The 21594-nt window shown below is 37.5% G+C and overlaps 1 protein-coding gene across 2 annotated transcripts in view; it reads left to right on the top strand.

The window, feature by feature from the left end:
- The window catches only part of DYNC2H1 (dynein cytoplasmic 2 heavy chain 1), a 408806-nt gene extending 390960 nt beyond the window's left edge, over positions 1 to 17846 (top strand). The window contains exon 89 of one of the 2 annotated variants that reach the window (XM_061143196.1): positions 15373 to 17846. In XM_061143196.1, coding sequence (XP_060999179.1) covers positions 15373 to 15477 — 105 coding nt within the window. In that variant the 3' untranslated portion in view covers positions 15478 to 17846. Of the gene's footprint in view, positions 1 to 9916; positions 10173 to 15372 lie in introns of those variants that run through there. The other variant, XM_061143187.1, reaches the window with a different exon arrangement.
- The last annotated feature ends 3748 nt before the right edge of the window (positions 17847 to 21594 follow it).

Genomic DNA, 21594 nt, shown 5'->3' with positions numbered 1-21594 from the left:
ATGTGTAAGCAGAGGAGGGAAAGTCCAATGATCTCACAGGGAAAGGAAGAATCTTCCCAAAACTGTATTCACAGTAGAAGTATGAAAAGTTCAAGGGCAAATTCAAAAATGGTAGGACCAAGCATTCCATATATAAGGGGATGTAGTTTTGAATGCATGGAGATATGAAAAGAATTTAGGTTATTCTAGGAACTCCAAGTATAGTACATCTGGAATGTTCTGAAATGGTTCAAATTGAAGAGTGATAGGGGATATAGTCAGGGAAAAAAGGCTGAGTCCAAGTATGACAAGCCTTGGAGCCATGCCAAGGAGTTGAGCCTGTCTTATGATCAGTAGAAAGTCATTAAGAATTCAGAACAGGTGTGTGGTAAGGTCAGATTTTTAGTTTTAGAGAATTGGTCTAGCATTGAGAGAACTGAAGACTGACATAGAGTGAAATACAATCACATATGTTTTCACAGTAATCCTCTGAGTTTCGTAGAGCAGTTTTTCTCTATGTTTTGCTGAGGAAGAAACTGCAAATCTGGTCAATTAAGTGATTTGTTATGGGCCCCCCAATAGTAGCATTAGTGTTTGAATAATAGCAGTGAATATTTATCTGTATTGATTATGTGTCAAACACTGTACAGAATGTTTAGAATATAAGATAGTTAGGCCTTCCAAAAATATTTAAAATGGGAAATACTGAAATAGGAAAATATTGTTTTAAAAACATTAAAAATGTTATTACCTCCATCTAAACTCAGAAAACTTAAGTCTAAAAGACTGTGTAGCTTGATCAAGGTAGGCAACTAAGTTTCAAATTCAGGTTATCTCTCTTAAATCTTGGGCCTGATACTGAGTCAACCTATAGTATAAACTAGCATTTAGGAAACTACAGTCCACAGGCCAAATCCAGTACACTGCTTATTTTTGTGCAGCCCACAGTAATGTGATCATGAATGACTCATACCTTTTTAAATAAATGAAAAACTCAGAAGGATAGTATTTTAATGACATGTAAAAGTTAAATGAAAAGAATTAAAGTGAATTTTGGTGTCCATGAAGAAAATTTGGTGTGGAAAACAGGACGCTCATTTATGTAGATGCTGTCAGACTTCTGCAGCAGAGTTAAAGATACAGTTACATCCAAGACATACAGCCCATAAATCCTGAAATTATTTACTATTTGGCCTCTTACGGAAAACTTTGCTGACTGTATAAACTGCCAAACTCTCCAACTTCTGCTTGAGTTAAGTATTATTTTGTTCAAGAAATGATTTTTTATGCCAGCTATAGCTGTCTTTAATAAGCTTTACAGAATTTGATGGGGGTCATCATATTTTAATGCATCTTTACCAAGAGGGTAGAAACCAACATAAAATCGAAGGAAGCATCGACATCAACTTACGTAAACAAGTGAATGAGTTCCTTTTCCGCTTACCTTTACAGCCACTTTATTGCAGAAAGTGCAGAATCATGTAGTAAGCTGAGATAAAATAATGGAGTTCAGAACTTTGGTGACTAATTCCTTTTGGGCCTGAATAAGGTTATTCCATAAATTATTTGCATCATATTATCTGATACCTAAGGAGAAAGAAGGGCTTCCCCAGTGGCTCAGCAGTAAAGAATCTGCCTGCAGTGCAGGTTCCACAAGAGATGCAGATTTGATCCCTGGTTTGGGAAGATCTCCTGGAGGAGGGCAAGGCAACTCTCTCCAGTATTCTTGCCTGGAGAATCCCATGGAAAGAGGAGCCTGGTGGACTGCAGTCCATAGGGTCACAAAGAGTTGGACAGCACTGAGCATGCATGCACACAAGCATCTGACACCTAAAAGTCCTGAATAGCTTTATTTCAGCAGAAACACGCCCAGTAACCCAGTCATGCACAGCATTGCTGAGGTACATGGTGTTCGCATTTTAAAAGAGCATTTTAGGTTGCAGAAGACCGAAGAACTTATGTGGTAATACTTAACAAAGGATGTGAACAGCTAGTTCTTAAGACTTTTATTGAGGAAAATGGGAGGTTTACTATTGCTTCTGTTATATGTAATGTACTTTGTCAGTTAACAAAATTCTAATTAGGAATGTCCAGAAGAATTAAAAGGTGGTAAAATGCTGGTGCTATTTTCCTAGTGTTTGTTTACCATTATCTATGTTCGGCAAGTAATATAGCCTACACTCACATGGTTCATTTATGAGTTCATTCATTCATTCATTCATGATGCAGATTCTTAAGGTTCTTCCAGTTCCAGCTCAGTACGGGGGGTTAAATTAACATAGGTCCAAATTAAGATTCCCCTAAGGGGCTTTACCCAAAAAAGCATTCACTTTCTCCAAAGTGTTCTACACTGCATTTTTCCATAATGGTTCTCAGAAAATCTGTTCAGTATGCAAATTTAAATTTAGAAATTCATGGTGTTTTTGAGAATGTTAAAAACTGAGAATTCCCAAAAGTGTCCTAACACACAGCCCTTTCCTGCACCTGCACCCCACCTCCGTCAGGATCTAGTGTTCCACATAACAGTTAGGGAAATACTACCTTTTGAGGTAGGTCAGTCTTTATAATGCCCTGTTCTTACATTCCATAGGGAGTCAGTTTGCCTTTGATCTATTTTTCCAGTGAAGAGCATTACTTAGGGTCTGTCAGCCCCACAGTAACATAGAAATTCTGGACCAGCCCGAACCCCACAGGCCTATACCTTCCAAGAGGTGTCACAATTGACAGTCCGACTTTAGAAACAATTTCATTCCTGGGGAAATTATGACTATAAAATGATTACACATTCCACTCACAGATGAAATGATATATGCTGAAAACTCTGCCTTTTATATACTCTGATTTAAAAATAGTAAGTATTTAATTACTATTTTTTCCTATGAGACTTTTCTTTCTTAAGGACTTGCTCTGAAAGCAATGTTGTTAGCATTGTATTATTGAAAAACAATGAAGTATTTCTCTACCAAAATACATTTTAAAGAGTAGCTAGACATTCTTGACCGAACAGAGTCTTTCAAAATATTTATGGTTGGCAGGTTGTTTAATTTCCTGTTCTGAAATAGTTATTTTTTCAGGGTTGCATTACTCATAATGGCACTTTTATGTACATTAAGCTTCTGATTTCCTCACATCTTCTTTTCTAAAGCAAATAGCTGTTCATTGACTTGGTTCATAATAGAAGTTAGTTGGACCTTATACATAAATAATTTGGACCTTATGCATAAAGCTGTTTCTCATCATGTGAAGTTTGCCCTCACATGTTTTATTATAGTGAAATTTGAATTGATATTGGCAAAATAGTTATCATAATTCACCTGGGGTTAATTTGGGTTTTTTTTTTTTTTTTTTTTGGTCCTCCAGTGTTATTTTGTTATTTTCTTTGGTTTGTTGGCTAAGTGATACCTAGTATCACCGTTTGACTTTGTAAACAGCTTCTTTCACTTATTAGCATGTTGCCTTCTATTTGTGGTACATATATACTTTTAAGTCACTTTCCCTGGGGCCTAGGCATGAGTGTGCGTAATCACAATATATAGGTTTTTGTATGTTTAATTTTAATAATTTGAAACTAACTTGTTTATGTAATATAATAAGAAATATTTGAAGTCCTTCTAGTATATCTTTTTTTGCATTGAGCTCTTAGTATATTTATTAAGAATTAATAAAATTTTAGTTTCATCCAAATATTTGTGCCCAGCAGGGTCTTATGCTTTTTCTATTAAGATAAACATATTAAGGAGGGAGCTGTGCCATCAGAATTTAATTCAGTTAACAATATTTGTGAAACTTCTGTCTGCATAAGATATGCTGAGTGAGAATGACAAAGCACTTAGCTCTGTTACTTTGATCATTTATTTATTGGTTACCTGAGAGCAAGTCCATTTAACTTTTTTACAGGAGGTTTTAACATTTACCATTTACAAGATTTTGAGAAGTTAAATGTTAAGAAGCAACTGTGGTACTTTGCTTTTAAAACACTGTAGGTTTTTGCTAGGGAGATTTGTACCCTCACCTCACTTAAACATAAAGCCTACAACCAACAGCAGGTTTGGAAGGATTTGGAAATATATACAAACACTAGTAAATTAATAGTGAATATTCAAAGAATCAGCTTTGCATTATTCTTAGATTCTTGATTTAAAGAGAAAATTGCTTGGTGTTAAAATGAAGAGATATAGAGAAATCTTCTGAATAGAAAGTGATAGCATTATAAAACATTTCAATGTGATGTTTTATTTTCATTTTTGACTGTAGAAGTTAGGTGAAGCAAAGCAAATATCGGTTGGCAGAGAAAGATAATTTAAGACCTTTCCTGGGATTATAAATATACATTCAAAGATTCACATCATTTCAGTTCAACAAATATGTAATGTTTGTCTGCTCTTTGCTGAAGAATTTAAAGGCAATACCAAAAGAAAGTCTGCACTCGGTTACTAACTTTAGGAACAGCTAAGGTGTTATGAAAATTACAAGAATTTCTGAATCTTAAAGCTTTGCCATTTAACCAGAATTGGAAAAGAGGGAAGAGATTAGGCAGTGACTAATAATGGTTGAAAATTCTCTTTATTCCAAGTTCCATATTTTTTCTGAGGCCCCACTCAGGATTCATTCTGTCCATTAATCCTTGTTAGGTTAATATATCCCAGAGTAGTAGTTTACTTTGATTTTGTAAAGTACTAATTTTTCTAGAAATTGTATTCTAAATATTTGATGTGTATACTGTTTCCTAAACTAAATTTTAAGTTTCAAAGATGATTATTATTTTCCCTATTTGAATATATATTGAAATTCTTAACCTTTATAATTCCAGGGACAACGTTAGCACATAAATGCTGGTAAATGAGTGGATGAGTAACTGACAGAATCATCAATACAAACATAAGAGAAAAAAAATTAGAAAGATTCAAGGCAGATGGTCTTTTTTTCTATTTAGATAATGATTCTTCATAAAGAATACATTTTCTTATGTAAATTTCTCATGTTATTGTTTAGGAATGAATGAGTTTTAAAGGGACTTAACTGATTTGTATCAAGGACATAGAAAAGTTAGAACATTATTTTCATGTTTGTTTGAGGAATAGAGATGAGGCTTGGAAAAGATAATCAAAATTCCATATAATACCACTCTTCTTAACAACAGAATGTTTTAAATTTTTTCATGAAGCAAAAAATATTTTTATTTCTCTCTATCCTAGCACCATCCATGACATGTAGCAAATGGTAAAAAGCTGGGACTTTTCTTAAATTGATTTTAGAATTAGTAAGAATTGAAATGTATGCATATGTAGTTCTAAGATTTGAAGATATGTGGGTAAATAATACTTTCAACTCCTGAATACATCATTGGATTCAAGTGTTGTTTGTGTTCCTCTCATGACAAGGAAACTGATACTCAGAGAACAATCTACACTGTGGGGCCAGGAGCTCCTAGAGAAGCTACTATTCAAATGCCAATTTTTTTTTCAAGTGTACTACCTATGACAACTTTGCCACTTGCATAACTAAGTTACCATGAAAAATTCTCCATAAGTTTCTAATTTATCATTTGTAAAATTCTAGAATGAGTCCAACTTTGTCTTATGTTTCATTCTAACTCTAAAACATAATCCATACTTTAAATAAAATTATATAAATTCAATAAATAACATTAATCCTAAATTTGAACTGGAATTATTATGAACTTCTGATGATTTCCTTTAAAAAAAATACATATTTCTGAGCTTCAATCACTGAAAAATCCTAGAAGGAAAATGATAGATCATTTCTAGCACCCAGACTGTGGTCCCTAGTTCCATCCCAGGTGGCTCAATAGTAAAGAATCACCTACTAATGCAGGAGATGCAGGTATGATCCCTGGGTTTGGAGGATCCCCTGGAGGAGGAAATGGCAACCTACTCCATTATTCCTGCCTGGAAAAAATCTTATGGCCAGAGGAGCCTGGCGGGCTATAGTCTATGGTATCACAAAGAGTTGGACAGGACTTAGCAAATGAGCATGCAGGCACCATTTTTTCATTAAAGAATCTGAGGATTCTCAGAGTAATGACTGTCCTTTATTTATGAGACAGCAGATAAATAAGATGAACTTACAGCGTCTTGAGACACTAGAAAGAAGCAAAGCTTTTAAAGATGACTAGGGACATAAGTGAGTCAGTTAGGTCACGCAGTCGTGCCCGACTCTTTGCGACCGCATGGACTGCAGCACGCCAGGCTTCCCTGTCCATCACCATCTCCCAGAACTTGCTCAAACCCATGTCCATCGAGTTGGTGATGCCATCCAACCATCTCATCCTCTGTCGTCCCCTTCTCCTCCTGCCTTCAGTCTTTCCCAGCATCAAGGTCTTTTCCAGTGAGTCAGTACTTCGCATTAGATGGCCAAAATATTGTAGCTTCAGCTTCATCAATAAGTCCTTCCAATAAATATTCAGGACTTATTTCCTTTAGAATTGATTGATTTGATCTACTTGCAGTTCAAGGGACTCTCAAGAGTCTTCTCCAACACCGCATTTCAAAAGCAGCAATTCTTTGACTAGACGGACCTTTGTTGGCAAAGTAATGTCTCTGTTTTTTAATATGCTGTCTAGGTTGGTCATAGCTTTTATTCTTAATTTCATGGCTGCAGTCACCATCTGCAGTGATTTTGCAGCCCAAGAAAATAAAGTCTCTCACTGTTTCCATTGTTTCCCCATCTGTTTGCCATGAAGTGATGGGACTGGATGATGTGATCTTCTTCTTTTTGAATGTTGACTTTTAAGCCAGCATTTTCACTCTCCTCTTTCACTTTCATCAAGAGGCTCTTTAGTTCTTCTTCGCTTTCTGCCATAAGGGTGATGTCATCTTCATATCTGAGGTTATTGATATGTCTCCTGGTGATCATGATTCCAGCTTGTGCTTCATCCAGCCCGGCATTTCTCATGATGTACTCTGCATATAAGTTAAATAAGCAGGATGACAGTATACAGCCTTGACGTACTCCTTTTCCACTTGGAACCAGTCTGTTATTCCATGTCCTGTTCTAACTGTTGTTACCTGACCTGCATACAGGTTTCTCAAGAGACAGGTCAGGTGGTCTGATATTCCCATCTCTTTAAGAATTTTCCATAGTTTATTGTGAACCACACAGTCACAGGCTTTGGTGTACTTAATAAAGCAGAAGTAGATGTTTTTCTGGAACTCTCTTACTTTTTCTATGATCCAGCAGATGTTTGCAGTTTGATCTCTGGTTCCTCTGCCTTTTCTAAATCCAGCTTGACCATCTGGATGTTCTCGGTTCACATACTGTTGAAGCCTCACTTGGAGAATTTTGAGCATTACTTTGCTAGCGTGTGAGATGAGTGGATTGTGCAGGAGTTTGAACATCCTTTGGAATTGCCTTTCTTTGGGATTGGAATGAAAATTGATGTTTCCAGTCTTTTGGCCACTGCTGAGTTTTCCAAATTTCCTGGCATGTTGAGTGCAGTGCTTTCACAGCATCATCTTTTAGGACTTGAAAGAGATATGCATACCAGACCACCTGACCTGCCTCTTGAGAAACCTGTATGCAGGTCAGGAAGCAACAGTTAGAACTGGACATGGAACAACAGACTGGTTCCAAATAGGAAAAGGAGTACATGAAGCCTATATATTGTCACCCTGCTTATTTACCTTACATGCAGAGTACATCATGAGAAACGCCGTGCTGGAGGAAGCACAAGCCTGGAATCAGGATTGACGGAAGAAATATCAGTAACCTCAGATATGCAGATGACACCACCCTTATGGCAGAAAGTGAAGAGGAACCAAAGAGCCTCTTGATGAAAGTGAAAGAGGAGAGTGAAAAAGTTGGCTTAAAGCTCAATATTCAGAAAACTAAGATCATGGCATCCAGTCACATCACTTCATGGCAAATAGATGGGGAGACAGTGGAAACAGTGGCTGACTTTATTTTTCTGAGCTCCAAAATCACTGCAGATGGTGATTGCGGCAATGAAATTAAAAGACGCTTACTCCTTGGAAGGAAAGTTACAACCAACCTAGACAGCATATTAAAAAGCAGAGATACTACTTTGCCAACAAAGGTCCGTCTAATCAAGGCTTGTATGGATGTGAGAGTTGGACTATAAGGAAGGCTGAGTGCTGAAGAATTGATGCTTTTGAACTGTGGTGTTGGAGAAGACTCTTGAGAGTCCCTTGGACTGCAAGGAGATCCAACCAGTCCATCCTAAAGCAGATCAGTCCTGAGTGTTCATTGGAAGGACTGATGTTGAAGCTGAAACTCCAATACTTAGGCCACCTGATGCAAAGAGCTGACTCAGTGGAAAGACCCTGATGCTGGGAAAGATTGAGGGCAGGAGGAGAAGGGGACGACAGAGGATGAGATGGTTGGATGGCTTCACCGACTCAGTGGACAAGGGTTTGGGTGGACTCCTGGCGTTGGTAATGGACAGGGAGGCCTGGCGTGCTGCAGTTCATGGGGTCGCAAAGAGTCAGACACGACTGAGCGACTGAACTGAATTGAACTGAGTGCAGCGCTTTCACAGCATCATCTTTTAGGACTTGAAATAGCTCAACTGGAATTCCATCACCTCCACTAACTTTGTTCCTAGTGATGCTTCCTATAGCCCTAGGGATGCTTCCTAAGATTAGATACATGTAGAAACAAAACCCTCAGGGGCCAAATTAATGAGTTCCCACTGCCCAAAGATTGACTGTTTGAACACCAGTAAAATAGTGATTACATTACATTGAAACACATTGAATATGTTTAAATCTACCAGTTCATAATGATACTTCAAAAATAGGTGGTCACTGATCACCTTTTCAGTATAACAGGAGAAAAAAATCATTGCTCTAAAAGCACATAAGTAAAGGGAAATTAGATAGCATTTATCTAGCCTTTCCTCCCTCGTGGTAATCATATGATTGATAAGTGGAATTTCCTCTTTATAGATATGTTTCTGTCTGGAAATGAAGAAGAAATAATGTAATTAGATCATCATTTTGTAATCTTAAATATAAACAAGATTTATATACTCATCAATGGCACCTAATATCTACGGGAATTTGCTTTATGTTTCAAGGAACTCAAACAGGGGCTCTGTATCAACCTAGAGGGGTTAGATGGGGAGGGAGATGCACGAAAGTTTGAAGAGGGAAGAGACATATGTATACCTGTGGCTGATTCATGTTGAGGTTTGATAGAAAACAACAAAATTGTGTAAAGCAATTATCCTTCAATAAAAAAAATAAAAGGAGAGACAGCCACACTATTTGCTTCTTGACTGAAGTATACACTGCTACCTATGCAGTGTTTTTACCAAAAATTTAATCTGAATCTGAACTCACCTCCAGATCCCCTTTACAAGAATAAAGAGAACGAAAGAACAAGATACCATGGGGATGTAGCCAACAAAAGTTAGAATATGGGAAACTCTTTGGTGTAGTACTTTAGCAAACAAATTGCAAAGAATAAAGGACGGGAAACTTATAAATTTAGGAGGTGTAAGAGACATAGCAAACCACAAAATGAAGGCTCTATTTGAACTGCTGTTCTTAGAAAAAAATCTTTTTAAAAGTATGGGGTAATGAGATAATGGATATAAGGTGATATTAAGGAATTATTGTTAATATTTTTATGTGATAATATTATTGTGATTATATTTTATTTATAGATATATTTTAATATTTAAGGTGAAATTTTTTGTGTAGGATTTGGTTCAAAATACTGTAATAAAATTGTTGCTGGGGGAAGGTTTTAAAGAAATACAATGAGTTGATAATTGTTGCAGCTGAATGATGGGGTTTATTATGCTGATCTTTATTTTAAACATTTTATAATAAAATGTTAAATAAATCATATTATTTGGGAGGGTTTTATGTTTATATCTTTGGTTATCTAATGATCTGCTTCAACACGGTATATTGCTGTATTTTAAAACAAAATTAATTCTTTTAAACAGGCTGCATATGGTCCTTATTCCCCTGATGAGTGCATATCTTTGCCTGTTTACACAAGTGCTGAAAGGGATCGTGTGGTGATCAATATCAACATTCCGTGTGGGGGCAACCAAGACCAGTGGATTCAGTGTGGAGCGGCTCTATTTCTCAAAAATCAGTAGCACCTAGTGACAATAAAAGCTGTCTTAGCAAGAAGAAATATTTATTAATTAAGATTTGAATAAAATATGTAATGAGTCATGGTTCACAATATTAGCATATAGTTGTCCTGTGTTGTTTATCTCATTGAGTTTTTACTTTAATGGATAATGATAGCACCTTGTACCTTTTAAAGTAATAACTTAAGTCAATGTTAGAATAGGGTATTCCTTATATAATACAGTAAGTCCCCTACATACAATCAAGTTCCATTCTGAGAGTGCATTTGTAACTCCAGTTGGTTCATAAGTCCAACAAAGTTTGCCTAGGCTACCCACTTCAGTATTCTTCGGCTTCCCAGGTGGCTCAAACGGTAAAAGAATTCGCCTGCAATGTGGCAGACGTGGGTTTGATTCCTGGGTTGGGAAGATTCCCCTGGAGGAGAGCATGGCAATCCACGCCAATATTCTTGCCTGAAGAATCCCATGGACAGAGCCTGGCGGCCATGGGGTCAAAAAGAGCCAGACGACTGAGCGACTAAGCCCACAGCACAGGTCCCTAACTAACACAATCTGCTATATGGTACTGTACTATAATAGGTTTGTAATACTTTCACACAAATAATACATAAAAGCAAGACATAAAGAAGCCATTTTTAATATACTGTAGTACCTTGAGAAGCACCGCCGTCCATCATGATGGCTGGCATGCGGGGCTGGTGTCAGGTGAACCGGTGAGCTGCGTTGCTGACGAGGAGGAGGAGCTGGGAGATGGTGGAGCTGAAGGGGCATCCACAAGAGGAGACGGAGGGCAAGCTGCAACTTCACTCACGCCTATGCTGATGTAATGCACGTTCGCTTTTTTAAAAGTTTGCAACTTGAAGGTTAACATGTAGAAGACTTACTGTGGTAAGTATTTTTGTGATGCAGTTCACTTTCAGTGGCTCAAAAATTTAATGTTTTAAGTTAATAAGAGTTTTAAAATATCTAAGGAATCTAATATTTTGGCTATCATTTTTGTATCATGATTATTTAATGACATATAATATAGTAATGTTTCAGTCTTTCATGGTTTTACATATATATATATGCATATATGTACGTATATATATATAAAATGTCTTTTTAAACATTGAAGGATGCATTATATTTTAGTTAAATAACTCAGCATCTCAAAGTAATGCAAAAGAAATGGGGAATAATTGCACAGAATCCAGGACCTGGATAAGAATTTTACAAATAGAATAATTAAATGATGAAAAGTTGTAATTTCTCCTGTAAATGGCTTTCCCTTGTGTTTCTGTGGAACAGTAAAATTCTACAATGGCTGAAAGTTTTAAATGAACAGAAAGGGAAAAGCAGGAAGGAGTATACAGGGAAGGTTTTGTGGGCTGTGTCTGGAAATGTCACACATAGCTTATGTTTACATTCCATTAGAGAGAACTTAATCACATGGTAGCACCTACTTTCTAGGGTGTGGGAAATGTGGTCTAGCTGGGTGCTCAGAGAAGGGAAGCGTGGAGCAGCTCGCTAGCTGTCCTTGCCCCTCCCATCCGACAGAGAAAGCTCACTCCTAAAATGCCTTCAAGACAAGGCATAAAATGACTGAAGAAATATTAAATAAGCATAAGGCCTTTAATTGATCTTCTCATTCCAAACCTTGTGCTTGTGAACTATAATACTTTGAGCAATAAAATAACATGATCCAGACACTGGCCAGATCCCAGGAATACAAAGATGAATACACTGTCCCTGCTTTTGAGAGATTTAAGACCTAATAAGATAGTAAGAGGTAAAAACAATATCTCTGTAAATTCTTTTAATGATAGTCATATTAGTGCTGCTGCTGCTAAGTCGCTTCAGTCGTGTCTGACTCTGTGCGACCCTATGGACAGCAGCCCACCAGACTCCTCTGTCTATGGGATTCTCCAGGCAAGAATACTGGAGTGGGTTGCCATGCCCTTCTCCAGTCATATTTTATATTTAATATGGTGGCTCAGCTGGTAAAGAATCTGCCTGCAGTGCGGGAGACCTGGGTTCAATCCCTGAGTCAGGAAGATCCCCTAGAGAAGGGAAATGCTACCCACTCCAGAATTCTGGCCTGGAGAGTTCCATGGACTATAGTCCATGGGGTCACAAAGAGTTGGACACTACTGAATGACTTTCAGTTCAGTTCACATAAAAAGAAGATATAGAAAAAAATTATAATACAATGAAATCTATTAGGGGACATGCCAGCAAAGGGCTATAGAATTTCAGAGGATGGAGTGACTAATTCTACTTCTATATATGTTGTTTAAGCAAGGCTTATCAAGAGTAGGCTAATTAGTGCTTTCTTTCTTTCTGGAAAACTAACTTTGAAAATTTAAGTTACAAGGGATAGAAAATGCATTTATTGGTCTTCCAAAATGAACAAATATTAGCATGCTGTGGTGTTTACTTTAGATTTTTTAAAGAAATTTTTAAAATTTTAAACAATTTCAAAACCAGTGAAACCTTTCTTGTTGCTTTTCCAGTCACATTTTCATCTTTCCCAGTTCAAAGGCACGGATTTGTTGTGTACGCAGGCCATTAGTATGACAACAAAATGTATGGCCAAAAACAGTACAGGAGAATTTTGGTTGTTTTTTTTAATGAATGGGAACTCTGAAACTTCAGAAAAACACACTGAAATTCTCATCAGTAGAAGCAACAAACAATAGTTTTAGATTCCTGGGCCCAGAGATATTGTAATGGCCCAATCAGGACAATGATTTTAAAAATAAAAACTTCAGTAAACCAGGAATAGAAAGGAGCTTCTTTTCCTGGATAGTGAATATCTATGGAGAAAAAAAAAAAAAAAAACAGCAAAGGCCATTCTTAATGGGGAAATAGAAACATTCTCTTTAAAATGAAGAAGATACAGTTTATCATGTCTATTCAAAATTCTTTAGAGATCCTGACCAGCACAGAATGACAAGAAAAATAAAAATGAAATTGAAAAGTGAAAGCAAATAAGAAAAAACAAAAACTATGTTTAGAAAGAAGACATTAGCAGAAATGAAAATAAAGGCAGAATTGAAAGGGCAAAAGCAAATAAAAGAAAAATATGCTCAGGAAGAAGACAGCCCTCCCTCCCGTCCATCAGTCCTTTGTCCATCTTTTAATTTTTACCACCTGCACATACAAAAATAAAAGTTTAAGCGCAGAAACTGAGTTTAACAGTGTTAAGCATTTCTCCAGAAGTCAGTGAACGTTTTATTTTTTTGGTCTGAGACTTTGTGCTATAAGTCCTGAAAGAGAGGTGGAGACTGATGTAAAACAACAGAAATGACAATCACTGCACATGATTGAGACACGTGGAGAGTTTCTGACATTTGACTTCCATTCACTCATTTCCATTTGCCAAAATAAAACGTGTATAAGTTATTACTTGCCACCCATCTCCTCAGGAAAGTGTGAGTACAAAGGGATCTGACCAGTAAACTGCCAGACATGCCCAGGACAAGACTGCAGAGGGCCCTGGGGACACACCAGAAACATACAGAATGAAGTACATTAGACTCAAAATCCGCCACCTTGCCCCTTGTTTTTGGCCCTCTTGCACATTAAGCATCTCGAGAGTAGGAAGTGTACTTTTCATACATTGCTGGTGTTTGTTTACTGATATTGGAGCTCAGTACATATTTATTAGATCAGTGACTAAAACCACTTCAGACAACTTAATCATCAGGTATGTCTCGAGTTCAGATTGTTCCCAAAATCAAACACATGCTCAAACAATGTATATTTCCCATTATTAAGGATTGTTAAGACTATCCAAAAGTCCTTAAGGAAATTTGAGAGAGAAGTTCTAAAAATATTTGAGCAAGGGTAGCCTCAATTTCCCTATATAACTATGAAGAAGATAACTTATTTGGATATGTAGTTTTTAAATCAAAATTCTTCAGAAATGATAAAAGACTTGTTGGATAGAGACTGGTTGGATTTTTATTTATGCTGTTTTATTTTTGCTTCATAGTCCTACCTTCCTAAATGCTTTATGTTTATTGGGAACTTGAGATTTTTCTAACATTGCAGCTAGGAGGAAAATTATCATGAATGAGGTAGATTCTGTGATTGGCACCAGAGAATCTGTGCTATAAGGAGTAGAGGTATACCTGTCAGGGTCCAAAAGCTCAAACCAGTTCACCTCTTAGTTTATCTGAAGCTCTTCCAAATGTTAATACTGCAAATCTCTCACACAAGACATATTCAAATAGTCATTGGTAGAAGGACAAGAAAAATAAGCCCAAGCTAAGGAAAAAAAAAAAGATGAGCCTGTTGAGATAGAGTAAACATCTCTACTTATGTTGGTAATTTCCATACATGTAGACATGATGATCAGCATTTTTTTTTACTGAAAGGGAAAAAACAAGTATCAACCAAAGTACTGTGTTGGTATTATTATTTCTGATTATTCTATGCCTAATTTATCCTCCTCCCTCTTTTCCTGAAGGAAAATGGTTCCTGAAAACCATTTCAAAAGAGTTTAAATCAGTAGAAAATAAGAGAAAAGCAGAGAAAGGAGGGTGGATGGATAGATAATCTTTGATTTCTCCTTGTTTTCAAAGGGGACTAGTTATTGGTTAGCAAAGTAAGGGTAGAGAATAAAACATAAAGTTTGCATTTTATAGAAAGCTCACATGGCAATGAAGATACCAACTTAGACAACACAGAAAGAATAATGGAATCATATCACAGCCTAAATATAAAATCTGAATGTTTATTAAAGTCAATGACACCCATATGATTTGGAAGTTGCTTTATTTCCATTTGAAATATCAACCAGTTATTAAAATAGGAATTTGGCTGAACAGAGCTGGTTCTGCTGTAGTTGTTACATCCTTAACAATGCTGCATTTGCTAACTGGTTTATAATTTCCATCACAACTCTTCCCATGTTAGACAGAGACTGCTACTTACAATTCTCCCGAGGAGAAGGGGATGACAGAAGATGAGATGGTTGGATGGCATCACCAACTCAATGAACATGGGTTTGGGTGGACTCTGTGCATTGGTGATGGACAGGGAGGCCTGGCGTACTGGGGTTCATGGGGTCGCAAAGAGTCGGACGTTACTGAGCGACTGAATGAACTGAACTGATTGCCATAATACAATGTTTATCTGGGTACTCAGAATAACATCAATTCCTCATTTCTCTTAGATTCAAGTGTGACCATATGACTCACTTCTGCCCAAAAGATTGTGAGCACAGATATCATATGGCAACTTCTAAGAGCTTTCACAGGACATGATCAGTATGTCATTCTCTCGCTTCATTTCTTCCTCTGTTCTGCCAGGCACGGGGCCACTGTCATCTTGAGATGTGTTTATGGCCACAACAGGCAGAGCAGCAATGCGGAAGGACCCCGGTTCTCTTACTGGAGCGCAGATACTGTACCTGAACCATTTCACTCTGCACTTCACTTACTTCATTTATCAAGAGAGATTACAAACCCTCAACGGAGTGTATAAAAGCCACGTGACCAGTGGCATGGACAAATAGAACAGGACTCAGACAGTCCCTCCAAAAACAAGGACTCGACTCGAACTCTCAAACTGAACTGAGAACCCTGAGTTGGAAGCACTTAACGACCTGAGCTCTCTGACCGAGGCAGGACCCAGCTGGGTGGGCAATGGCTGTAAACAAAGCTGTTTTTCCAGTGACATCAGGGGTACCTTTGGGACTGCACTCCTCATGTGAAAGTCAGACATTGACCTCCCTCTCTCCAAAGGCACTTGCACTTCTGGCCGCTTTCTGGGTGGCCACAGAACTGCAAGTATATAGAAAAGCACTGTTGACTATGCCAAGTCGTTGACTATGTGGATCACAATAAACCGTGGAAAATTCTAAAAGAGATGGGAATACCAGAGCACCTGACCTGCCTCTTGAGAAACCTGTATGCAGGTCAGGAAGCAACAGTTAAAACTGGACGTGGAACAACAGACTGGTTCCAAATAGGAAAAGGAGTGCGTCAATGCTGTATATTGTCACCCTGCTTATTTAACTTATATGCAGAGTACATCATGAGAAACGCTGGGCTGGAGGAAGCACAAGCTGGAATCAAGATTGCCAGGAGAAATATCAATAACCTCAGATATGCAGATGACACCATCCTTATGGCAGAAAGTGAAGAAGAACTAAAGAGCCTCTTGTTGAAAGTGAAAGAGGAGAGTGAAAAACTTGGCTTAAAGCTCAACATTCAGAAAACTAAGATCATGGCATCTGACCACATCACTTCATGGCAAATAGATGGGGAGACAGTGGAAACAGTGTCAGACTTTATTTTTCTGAGCTCCAAAATCACTGCAGATGGTGATTGCAGCCATGAAATTAAAAGACGCTTACTCCTTGGAAGGAAAGTTACGACCAACCTAGATAGCATATTAAAAAGCAAAGACATTGCTTTGCCAACAAAGGTCCGTCTAGTCAAGGCTATGGTTTTTCCAGTGGCCATGTATGGATGTGAGAGTTGGACTGTGAAGAAAGCTGAGTGCAGAAAAATTGATGCTTTTGAACTGTGGTGTTGGAGAAGACTCTTGAAAGTCCCTTGGACTGCAGGGAGATCCAACCAGTCCATCCTGAAGGAGGTAAGTCCTGGGTGTTCATTGGAAGGACTGATGCTGAAGCTGAAACTCCAGTACTTTGGCCACCTGATACGAAGAGTTGCTCATTGGAAAAGACCCTGGTGCTGGGAGGGATTGGGGGCAGGAGGAGAAGGGGACGACAGAGGATGAGATGGCTGGATGGCATCACCAACTCGATGGACATGAGTTTTAGTAAACTCCAGGAGTTGGTGATGGACAAGGGAGGCCTTGCGTGCTGCAATTCATGGGGTCGCAGAGTTGGACACGACTGAGCAACTCAACTGAACTGAACTGAACCTGTAGGTCATTTATCCCTCAGACAGTGGATCTTTACCTGATCCACAAGATCTTCGTGGATCTTTCCAAGATGAGACTACCTAGGGTTACTTAGTGGAGAATAACTGCTTCATTATTCATGTGCTTCTTGTGGACAGTTTTCCCTATAAGGGGAGTCACATAACTAAATGGTGGTAGGAAATATGTTCTTGTCTTCAACTGAAGTGATCAATGACATCATCTTGGCCCTGAAAGGCATTCAGGCCAGCCTCAACTCATCATTCGTGGTGACTGTGATAAGCATCCCCAGACTAAATTCTGTTTGGTCTTCATGTGATAATTTAAAAAAGGAATGCTTATGACATAATGATAGTGGGAAAAGATATACCATATGTTATATCGTATAACGAGTAAATATGTATATGGCATATCTCTGATAGAGAGGGAGGTATTTAAAATATTTAATCATATTTATTTCTGGGTAGAATGATAGGTAATTTTTGCTTTACACAGGGTATATTTTTACATTTTTCAAATGCTCTGAGACTGTATTGTTTTCATAATTAAAACACTAGATTTTTAAAATTAAAGGAAATAAGAAATAAAAATATAAACTTGAAACAATGTGTGAACATTACCTTTTACATACTGAGATAATTCCTTTAAGAGTCCCTTTATTTGCAAGCTTTCTAGTCTATTTGTAGTACTGTTGTAGAAATTATTTTATTCAACTTTTTATAACTTCAAGTATAGGTTCATTGGGATTTATATATAACTGGTATGTGATTAATTATTTTAAATAAAAAACAAGCAGGGCATTTCTACCTTTCATATAGCTGCAATCAGATATGTATGTAATTTTAAAGTTTAATATCTGTAGTGGTAAGAGAAGTGGTGAGTCAAGGGAGAGTTTACCTGAAGTCAATGTAAAGGCTTATATATAACTAGAGTGGCAAGAGGCCTGGATGTGGCGTTAGGCTCCTAGGCTGCCAGGCTTAAGGTTACACCAGATTTGCCAAGATAGTGGATCCTTCTGAGCCTAGGTTTCTTCATTTATAAGATGTGAATCACTGTTCCCATTCCAAAGTGTAATTTAGAGAGCAAATGAAATGTCACATCATAACATTATATAAGCTAGTATAAATTTAACTTTGAGTTACTGTTTTAGCATCTTGATACTGGATGTGAATTTAAATGCTAAAATAAGTTATAAATCACAATCTATGTAACCATTAATTCACTATTTAGAAATAACAAGCTGAGAAAAATTTAATTGTAATATTCTCAAGTTTTCCACTATCTGGCTTATTTGTGACTATTTTTCCAGTGTTAAAAATCCATTTTGTGTTCACAAGATAAACCACAGTTTAATCAGATGCTGTCATCTGTAGTGTTTTGTTCAAAACCAAGTCTGTATATGACCAATGTATCAATATAATAGCAATAACTAAGACTTAGGACTGACTGCAAGCTAAGCACTGCTCCAAATGATTGATAGATGAAAGAGAAGTAGACAGGTAATTATTTTCATTTATGATGAACATTTTCCTAATGAGGAAAACAAGGCCAGGTTGGGTGACTTGCTCAGCTAACAAACTGGTAAAATGTAAGGGAGAAAACTCACTCAGCACTCCCTCCCCTCAAGGAAAGAACAAAGTCAGCAAAGTTGAATTCTTGGGCGAGTTTGCTAAAAGGAATGAGCGGGGCCACTTCAGCACCACAGGTGGGTCAGTTCTTCAGCCTGACAAATATTTGCTGCAGCAGACTTTCTGGCAAGAAGATAAGAAAAATTGACAGTACCCGTCAAAAATACTTGTTAAATTATGTATTTTCATTGAAAAGTCACCTCCATAAAACTTAGGAAGAGAATATGGGAAGGAAATATTTTGAATTGTGAACTCAGCTCTCAGAACTTAGCTCTGTCTATACTCCAAATTCTGAGTGTCTTTTGCATGCACAGTATAGTTCAAGGGGCCTTGAGGGCTTTCCCTTCGTGATACAAGAGCAATAATGAAATCAAGACCATGTTTTTATTTTTCTTATAAAGAACCCTGTGAAATATGTCAAACATACAGATATGCACAGTGTATGTATACAGCATAAAGAATAATAGAAAGATTGTCTGTGCTAACACAGCTTTAAAAAAGGACATTAACTAGCACCACTTAACCTCCTTCATGTTTCCAGTATCTCATATCCTACTCTGCATTCCAGAAAATAACCCTGACTTTGTTTTTTATAATTCCTTTGGAACTCTTCATGGATGTCCAACTCTCGCATCCATACATGACTACTGGAAAAACCATAGCTTTGACTAGACAGACCTTTGTCAGCAAAGTGATATCTCTGTTTTTTTAATATGCTGTCTAGGTTGATTATAGCTTTTCTTCCACGGAGCAAGCATCCTTTAATTTCATGGCTGCAGTCACCATCTGCAGTGATTTTGGAGCCCAAGAAAAGAAAATCTGCCACTGTTTCCACTTTTTCCCCAACTATTAGCCATGAAGTGATGGGCTGGATGCCATGATCTTTGTTTTTTAATGCTGAGCTTTAAGTCACATTTTTCACTCTCTTCTTTCACTTTCATCAAGAGGCTCTTTAATTCCTCTTCACTTTCTGTAATTAAAGTGGTATCATCTTCATATCTGTGGTTGTTGGTATTTCCCCTGGCAATCTTGATTCCAGCTTGAGCTTCATCCAGGCTGGTATTTTGCATGATATACTCTGCATAGAAGCTATGACAAACCTAGACAGTGTATTAAAAAGCAGAGACGTTACTTTGCCAATAAAGGTCCTTGTAGCCAAAGCTATGGTTTTTCCAGTAGTCATGTTTGGATGGGAGAGTTAGACAGTAAAGAAGACTTGATGCTTTTGAGCACTGTGGTGTTGGAGAAGACTCTTGAGAGTCCCTTGGACTGCAAGGAGATGAAGCCAGTCAATCCTAAGGGAAATCAATCCTAAATATTCCTTAGAAGGACTGATGCTAAGTGAAGCTCTAATATTTTGGCCACCTAATGCGAAGAGCCGACTCATTGGAAAAGACCCTGATGCTGGGAAAGATTGAGGGCAGGAGGAGAAGGGGACAACAGAGGACGAGATGGTTGGATGGCATCACCGACTCAGTGGACATGAGTTTGAGCAAGTTTGGGGAGATGGTGAATGAAAGGGAAGCCTGGCGTGCTGCAGTCCATGGGATCACAAACAGTCAGACACGACTGAGGGACTGAACAACAACAGCTCTGCATATAAGTTAAATAAGCAGGGTATAAGACAATACACAGCCTTGATGTGCTCCTTTCCCAATTTGGAACCAGTCTGTTTTTCCTTGTCTGGTTTGAACTGTTGCTTCTTGACCTGCATACAGGTTTCTCAGGAGTTGGGTAAGGTAGTCGGGTATTCCCATCTCATTAAGAATTTTCCACAGTTTGTTGTGATCCACACAGACAAAGGCTTTAGCAGAGTCAGTGAAGTAGAGGCAGATGTTTTTTTGGAACTCCCTTGCTCTTTCTATGATCCAGTGGATGTTGGCAATTTGATCTCTGGTTCCTCTGCCTTTTCTAAATCCAGCTTGTACATCTGGAAGTTCTCAGTTCACATACCACTAAAGCCTCGCTTGAAGGATTTTGAGCATAATCTTTCTAGCATGTGAAATGAGTGCAATTGTACGGTTATTTGAACATTCTTTGGCATTGCCTTCCTTTGTTTTTTATTTTTATATGAATGACATCTATCTTGCGGCCTTTGTTTTTTCAATATGAATTGAACAAAATTTGCTAATGCAGTCTCTTCTGGAACATTTTAATTGTCATTTTTTTTCTTACTACAACAAATTATGTTGCTGTAAAAATTCTTAGTGTGTCTCCTGACGTGTACTTACAAGGCTTCTTCTAGGGCCATACCTAGAAGGGGAGTGACTGAGTCTCCAGAGACAAACCATCAACTTAATAAGATAATGCCAAGTGATTTTGCAAGTGATTAAATGACTTAACACATATGAAGCATTTGAAAGAGTGCTCGCACTAATTTTATTATGATCATAGTTATGAATGTGGTTGAACCAATTTACAGTCCCACCAGCAGGGTGTATGAGTTCTTGTCATTCTGTATCCTTATTCAGTACTTAACATTTCTGTATATCTGGTAGATATGAAATGGCATTACATGGTAGTTTTAATTTGCATTTCCCTATTTACAAATAAAGTTAAGCAATTTTTCTTATGTTTTGTTGTTCATTTATGACTTTTCTTCTGTGAAATGCTGTTTTCATCTTTTGCCCAGCTTTTTCCTATTGAGTTATCTTTTCTTGCATTTTCTTTTGATACACAAAAGTTTTGTTGTTTTTTTTAATTGAAATGCAGTAGAACTTTTCAGTCTTTTGTCTGGTTTGTTTTTCCAGAACAAGGTTATTAACCTGACAACCTTTTCTCCTTAGAGTTCAAAGGTTTGTTTTTTGTTAGTAGAATGACCTCAAATAGAAATATTAAGTCAGATAAAGCCATGTGCAGATCCAAAATTTAGTTGCTTATCTTTTTCAATATTTGTAACACATAGTTCTAAGAGAATGGAAGAGTATAAGTACATTAATATCTGTTAAAGGAGAAATTAAAACTCTAATACAAAGTGAGCTCTAGACAGGATTTTAATTGCTGGTCAGGAGG

The sequence above is a fragment of the Dama dama genome, chromosome 1 (assembly GCF_033118175.1).
Source record: "Dama dama isolate Ldn47 chromosome 1, ASM3311817v1, whole genome shotgun sequence".
NCBI classification, from domain to species: Eukaryota; Metazoa; Chordata; class Mammalia; order Artiodactyla; family Cervidae; genus Dama; species Dama dama.
The sequence above is the reverse complement of the archived record's forward strand: the minus strand, read 5'-3'. Positions and strand labels throughout refer to the sequence as shown.